Genomic DNA, 8,275 nt, shown 5'->3' with positions numbered 1-8,275 from the left:
TCAACATCAAAAAAGGCTTGACTAACCACTAAAGGTCAGATATATAGAAAATTTCACTATTGTCACAGTATTCCGGCCGGCACCCCTCAAAAATTCTAACAACATTTTTTTTAAATACAACTGATTATCACTCTATTGGTCGTAGCTTCCATATAAAGCTCACTTCCGAAAATCACTCACGAATAAAATTATTGATATTTTAAAAGAAAAATGTTTTTGCTCATTTACATGGTGTAGGGTATTATTAAATTGTTAGTCGTTAAAGGGATTTATAATCTATTTCAGTCAAATGCCTTAAAAATTTACTGAAAGCCTTATACGATTTTCAAAATACATACTTTGTAATCAAAAGTCTTTCAATCAACAATTATTGAAATATTTGAAATGCAAACAACTAATAGAGAAAATAAATATACATATGGGGGAGTCAATCGGTCTCCTATTTGCTCGTATTGTCATAATGTCATAAAATATTTTTTTAGTTTAAATAAATTTTTGTTGGGTTTCAAACAAAAAAGTTATAAACTAATAAGACTTTTAGAACTATGTTTATTGGTTTGTCATAAAATAACACTTTTTTTGTTTGCAGCACAACAAGAATTTGTTTAAACTAAAAAAATATTTTACGACATTATGACAATACGACCTAATAGGAGACCGTTTGAATCCCCCAATAATATGTATTATTGCATAGGTACATAACAGAATTTCGCACATTGAGAAAAAACTTACTGAAAATAATAATAAATATTTGATAGAAATTTATTTAAATTGGGCCTGTTGTATCAACAACACATTGACTTTTATAGATACATATTTTTTTGTTTGTTTGTTTGTTTGTCCATTAAGCCGTTGTCCTAAATGCACCAGCGAACGAACGAACGAATGAATGAATGATATAACAATATTTTAGCGAATTTGTTGGCGCTATAGCTGCTGTTTTTATCTTAATTCAATTTTCAACCATAAAAAAGAATCCACTTTAAAATAAAGGATTATGTATACTTAGTTATCCATGAAACCAAACATGAAAACATGTTAAAATTATTAAATTTATAATCATTGAAAGTAAGCCGACAACAGCGGCAACAAAAACAATTTTCAACAAAATGCATACATGCAACACACTTCAACTAGATGCCTAGGTGAAGCACCAAAAAGGCATGATTGAATATGTATATATATACGAAAACATTAGACCTGCCCTTAAAATAACTTTATCATGGGTGATGATGTAAAATTTGAAACTGTTCGGAAATTGGCAACCCATGTCCGAAACCGATATGAGATTCGAATATATGGTTTCTATGTACTAAAGTATAAATCTGTATTGATCCCAGCTGAAAAATTAATTTTCAAAATAATCCCAATAGCCATGAGCTGGCTAAATATATAAGTATATATGTAAAAACTGCATAAGTCAGGAGTTTATAGGGCGCATCAACACCAATGTAGAAAATTGATTTGCTACATTATCCTTTGAAATGAACGAGTATGAGTATGACTACATATTAAATAAAAACCGTATGTTTTTCTGTTTCTTTCTCATTTTTATTCTGTTTTCATTTAACCCCCTGATATATTTATATTTATCAAGGATATTTGGTTCAAAACGAAATTGTACCCATTAATAGACATTCACATACAAACAAACAAACAGACACATATGTATGTATGTATATTCTCGATTATTTGAGTACAAATCCATTTTATTTAAATAAAATTGTATTATTTGTTACTCTGCTTTACAGATATACACCTGAATCATGCATTGTACCTCACGAATCTTTCCGTCCCGCGCATAATTGATGCCTCACAAAAAGCAAAACTTTTTTGCAGTTATGAAATGGCCAACCAAACACTCAACTCGGTGAAATGGTACAAAGATGGGCAAGAGTTTTTCAGGTAAGTTACATTTTCATTTTCAACCATGTGAGTGTCTGTTTTTTTCATTTTGTGAGAAATTCATGTTTTAGTTCGGTTGCAGAGGCTGCCTCACAAACAACCGCATCAAGCTGTATGTTGAAATATTAAAATTTTTTTTGAATTTTTTATTTTATTTGAATTAAAGGGTCTTCCAATAGGGACTTCTGAACTAAGACAATTGACGGCGGCATATTTCTGAAGCTACATCCGCATTCAGTTTGTTTTGCCAAACCACCATGAACGGATGTAGCGTTCAGTAACACGTGCAAATGTACAACGTTCCGCGCGATTTTCTTCAAAACCTTATCATCAGTCCAATGCATCTTGAAAATGTCACTATTTGATATGGATTTTGGGAAAGCAGCGTCATAGGTCCATATTGCTTTGATAACGACGTTGGCTAGGCCATCACCGTCAACGGCGAACGCTATAGGACCATGATTATTAACTTATTTTGGTCTGAAATGGATACCATTCACCGATAATGTGTGATTCTACCTCGTTAGACTTTTTTGTGGGGTTTGTTGAAGTCACGGGTCTATGCGAATAAACCATTATTAACCATAGCGGCCCTCAAAGCAAACAAAACCCATGCCATCGGTCAAATTGAGCATGATTTATGCCCCAGAATTCTACAAAATTCAGATGAGCACCACCCAGCGAAGCCGCGGCGGATATTTACACGATGTTATATTCCATACTTAATGGCATAGATAGGCCTTTCTATCGAATAAAAAATGTCGATGATTTCTCACACACTCTTTGTTTTATTTAAATTTACACATTGAAAGCACTTAATGACAGACCCTTTATTATATATGGCTCTTACAATTGTGGGTAAACTTATAGAATAGCTGCAGAATTAGGGATAATCAAAAAGTAGTTTTTCTAATCACCAACTTATATTTAAGACAATATAAAATTAAGGACAGATCTTCGAATTATCTGTCGTCTTTTCATGTCAACTTTGTAATCAAACTACATGTCGCAGTTTTAAAGTTTAATCAGTTTAACTTTTTATTTAAAAAAAAACTTAACTTAAAATTTTTCTTTTAATAAGCGCATATGCAAATGTCCTTCCGGAAGAGAACTTCAATCATCCTTAAATAGATTACAAGTTAATTGATTTATCCAATATATGAATCTGTTTTTTTAAACTTAATTTTAATCCAATTTTTTCATGTCAATATTAATCATAATTCCACTTATTACTATTGAATTGCCCAACACTGTTGCTTCATCATTACAGTTATCTGCATGAGTGGCATGTAACATTGCTATTGCAGTTATAGTTTTTCTACCAGTTTAATGGTTGTTTCACATTTTACTACTTTTTATAACTTCAAATATTTTAAAGCATTCGTTTTTGAACAATGTTTTTTTGTTTAAAGTATGAATGTTTACGCGTATTCTTTAAATTGATAATAACATGGTTATTTGTATTGCGAAACTCTTTGTATACCCGTCACCAGAAAGATGGGAGGGTATTTTGATTTTTTCATTCCGTATATATCCAAATATTGGCCGTTCAACCATTATATTTCAATATATTTCATTCCGGCTCGCTATTCATTATATCCTACACCACCATAGTGGGGAGTGTATTAAGCATTTATGCTGATGTTTGTAACGCCAAAAAATATTATTCTAACACCCATCTTAAAGTATACCGATCGTATCAATTTCTGATTAATCCTATTGAAACTGGCTGAAATCGGTACATTAATTACTGAAATTGAACTTTATCGGTAATAAGTGTTTCATTTATATAGGTATCTACACAAATTTTGACCCAAATAAATTGAATATGTCCTGTCCTGTCATGTTCTGTTCTGTCACCTAATCTATAATTCCCACTTCCGAAAATCACTTTAACGAGCATAAATCTTTTAAAAATTTTGGCATCCATATAGAACTCAACATAAATAAATTTCATATATACATAAATCACATGACCTAATTCGGACTTGATCAACGACACTATCTTACCTTTTATACCTTTCACCACCATACCGAATCACTTTATGAGTTGATTAAACAATGTCCGTCCGTCCGTCTGTCTGACAGCCAACCGTCCATGTAAACATTGTGCGCAAAGTACAGGTCGCAATTTTGAAGGTATTTTAATAAAATTTGGTACGTACAATTTTTCTGGTCCAAGGACAAAGCCTATTGAAACCGGATGAAATAGGTTCATTATTTCACCTAGCGCCCATACAAATTTCCTCCCTAAATTGGACTTTATCGGTCATAACTGTTTCATTTATATAGGCATCTACACAAATTTTACCCCAAATAAGTTTTATATATTCAGAATGTTAAATATACTTTAGTATTACAATTAAATAATTTACTATTTACCTTTGAATTTTATGTTTTGAATGAAAATAATTTTATAATACATTTTTCTAAATTTGTTCACTTGTTATCAAGTAGCCATACAATAAACACATCAAATTGTTGTCATAATTATTTTAAATAAACTTTTATATAAAATATAATTTTCTTCTGCCTCTGTCTACTCAATTGGTTATGGGCCCAGACATGAACGAAGAAATTTTTGCAATTCAATTATTTGATGGTCGCAATTTCGACAACTGGAAGTTTCGCTTGGAAATTGTTCTGGACGAACATGGTTTGCGAAAATTTATTGAAGAAGATGTGGAGAATATTGTTTCTAACGAGTCTGATGCAGTGAAGATTGCTGATCTTCGTCAAAATGACAAAAAGGCTAAGTCAATAATAATACGCCGTATCGCTGATGCATATTTGGAATACGTGAAGGACAGTACAACAGCGTTTGCCGTTTTAAACTCCCTTGCAATAGAAACACTAAATCCTGAAACTTTGGAAATGGAATTTGTCAAAAACCGGCTATTGGAAGAAGATAGAAAAAGAAATCGCCATAGTAATCAAGACGAATCTGAAGAAAATGTAGCCATGAAATCCTCATTCAAATGGAAATGCCATTATTGCGGCAAGAAGGGCCATAAGAAACAGAATTGTTTTAAATGGAAGCGTGATCAATCAAATAAGAATGGCAATGCAGCTGAAACGGAAAATAACGCCATTAGTTTTGTTGCAGAAAAGGTTGGTTTAGGTTCATCCGTAAGTACCGTTATGAAATGGGTCCTAGATTCTGGAGCTAGTGACCACATGGCTAAAGATGAACATTTTTTTGAAAATCTGCAAGAGCTTGATGATCCAGTTTTTATAAATGTTGCAAAGAATAAGGTGTGTATAAAAGCATCAATGATGGGTAATGTTAACGGAATAGTTAACGTTAACGGAAGGTATATAAATTGTCAAATAAAGAATGTGTTATTATGTAAAGACCTTAAGTGTAACCTGTTTTCAATACGACGATTAGAAGTAGATGGTTTCACGACAGTTATAGAAAATGGAACTGTGAAAATCTATAAAGATGGAATTATGTGGTTACAAGGTATGAGAAATGGTAATTTGTATGAATTTGATTTAAATTGCTCTAAAGGTGCTAACATAAGTTTGACAGCTCAGAAAAATCAACTCAATTTATGGCACCTTAGATTAGGCCACTTGAATGTTTCAGATGTGCAAAAGTTGTCATCCATGGTAGATGGTATTGATTCAATAAAGTCTGAAGACAAGTTGTTTTGCGAATCTTGTGTTTTAGGAAAGCAGTCAAGAAAGCCTTTCAAGTCAAATTCTAAACACAAGTCAAGTCGTTGTTTGCAAATAATACATAGTGACGTTTGTGGTCCAATTACGCCAAATTCTTGGAATGGAAAACGGTATATTCTTACGTTTATTGACGATTATTCCCATTTCACGGTAGTATATCTGTTGTCAAATAAGTCAGAAGTTTTTAAATATTTTAAAGAATTTAAATCCATGGCGGAAAGTATGCACAACTACAAGATTTCTAACTTAAGGTGCGATAATGGTGGAGAATATTCGTCGTCAGAATTCAAATCGTTTTGCAAATGTAATGGAATTACTATTCAATACACAATTGCGTACACACCAGAGCAGAATGGAACTGCAGAGCGCATGAATAGGACGTTAATGGAAAAAGCTCGGTCTATGATGTCCTATTCAGGTTTAACTAAACAGTTATGGTCAGAAGCAGTATGCTGTGCAAATTATCTTACAAATAGAAGTCCAACGAGTGCAATTTGTGAAAAGAAGACTCCTGCGGAAATTTGGTATGGAGTTAAACCAAATTTGTTAAATATAAAGATCTTTGGTTGTAATGCCTACTATCATATACCAAAAATGCACAGAAAGAAATTGGATATGAAATCAAGGAAACTGATAATGGTAGGTTACAGTGGTAACGGTTATCGTCTTTGGGATTATGAAAATCGGAAAATAGTGCTCGCAAGAGATGTAATTTTTAATGAAAATTCCTTTATTTATAAAAAAATAAGTAATGGAAACAAAAAGGAATTAATTTCTACAGGTATTGACATAGAGAAAATACAACTAAATGATGAGTCCGTAGAACAAGAATCAAATAACAGTACCAACGTGAATTTGGAAAGTTCGAATAGCAATGGAAATAGTGAAGGTAATGAAAGTAGTGAATATGAAGACTTTGAAGAATTGGAAAATCAAGCGGAAACTCAAGATGAAAATGTTATAGAAGCTGTCATAGAAAATCCAACAACTAAAAGACAACAAAAACGACCGGAAGGAAAATCTGAAATGCAGTTAAGAAGAAGTAGCCGAGAAAAAAAACCACCAGAAAGGCTTAATTATTATGCCACAGCACTTAATGCGGAAAATTTTGTATCTGATATTCCAAAATCCTATGCTGATATAGAAGGTAGGTCAGATTCAAGGCATTGGTATAATGCAGTTGAAAGTGAATTGAATTCCCTAAAGAAAAACAAGACGTGGGATATTGTTGAACAACCATCCGGAATATCAGTTGTTGATTCAAAATGGGTCTTTAAGCGTAAACTAGATGTAAACGGAAATCCTGGAGAGTATAAAGCTAGAGTTGTTGCAAGAGGTTTCTCTCAAAGGAAAGGTTTAGATTTTGAAGAAACATACTCACCCGTTGCTAGAATAGAAACATTTCGAGTGTTATTAGCCATCGCAAATAATAGAAATTATCATATTCATCAAATGGACGTACAAACTGCCTTCCTGAATGGTAATTTGAGAGAAAATATATACATGAAGATTCCTCAAGGTTTGAATAATGAAAATAATAAGGTATGTAAACTGAACAAAGCTCTCTATGGCCTCAAGCAAGCTCCCAGAATGTGGAACGAAAGGTTCAATACATATATACAAAAATTAAATTTTAAGAGATCGGAAAACGATTACTGTTTATATATTCGTAAAAACAAAGGTAACCTTGTCTATTTGCTTCTTTATGTAGATGACTTGCTACTGGTAGGAAATGATATTGCTGAAATTGAAACTGTAAAGTCGTTATTAATGGGCGAATTTGAAATGAAGGATATGAAGGAGGCTAATGTGTACTTGGGTGTCAAAATAAATAGAAATCTCAAGCAATCGGAGATAACCATAAGTCAGAAATCCTTTATAAAGAAATTATTAACCCGCTTTGAAATGGAAAATTGCAATGGAGTTGATAATCCTATGGAACCAAAGTTAATACTGGAAAAGAATTCATTATCTGAAGATATTCAACATCGTTACAGAGAGTTAATTGGTTGTCTCATGTACTTGATGATTACTTCAAGACCTGATTTAAGTTTTTCAGTTAATTATCTCAGCCGATTTCAAAACTGTGCAAGCGAAAATCACTGGCAACATTTTAAACGAATACTTAGATATTTAAAGAAGACGATTGATATGGAACTCAAATACGATTCAAGATCGGATAATATTATACATGGTTACTCAGATGCTGACTGGGGAGGTGATGCAGAAGATCCCAAGTCTGTTAGTGGAAATTTATTTCAAATTTATGGATGTACTGTATCCTGGACAACTAAAAAGCAACCAACTGTTACACTATCATCGACCGAAGCCGAGTATGTTGCACTTTGTGTTGCAAGTTGTGAAGCCGTTTATCTCAAAAAGCTTTTGTTAGATTTGGATGTCAAAATCGAATCACCTATAATTATTTATGAAGATAATATGTCATGCATTAAAATCGCTGAAGAACCAAAGGAGCATCAACGAATAAAACACATTGATATTAAATATAATTACGTTCGCAATTTAGTGCAAGATAAAATAATTCGAATTGAATACAAGCCATCAAAAGAACAAGTTGCTGATTTCTTTACGAAATCTTTGCCAAGGATTCAATTTCTTAAATTTAGAGAATGTATTGGATTTATTTAATTGGGCAGTGGTGTTAAATATACTTTAGTATTACAAT

At 32.5% G+C, this 8,275-nt stretch overlaps 1 protein-coding gene across 1 annotated transcript in view; it reads left to right on the top strand.

Moving 5' to 3' along the window:
* Window positions 1–633: 633 nt before the first annotated feature.
* beat-Vc (beaten path Vc) overlaps window positions 634–8,275 on the top strand; it is a 114,463-nt gene continuing 106,821 nt past the window's right edge. Inside the window, exons 1-2 of the mRNA XM_065501125.1 lie at window positions 634–694; window positions 1,752–1,905. Of these exons, the coding sequence (XP_065357197.1) occupies window positions 634–694; window positions 1,752–1,905 (215 nt within the window). The remainder of the gene's footprint in view (window positions 695–1,751; window positions 1,906–8,275) is intronic.

Source organism: Calliphora vicina, chromosome 1 (assembly GCF_958450345.1).
Source record: "Calliphora vicina chromosome 1, idCalVici1.1, whole genome shotgun sequence".
Taxonomy (NCBI): Eukaryota; Metazoa; Arthropoda; class Insecta; order Diptera; family Calliphoridae; genus Calliphora; species Calliphora vicina.
This window is presented reverse-complemented; position numbering and strand designations above follow the sequence as displayed.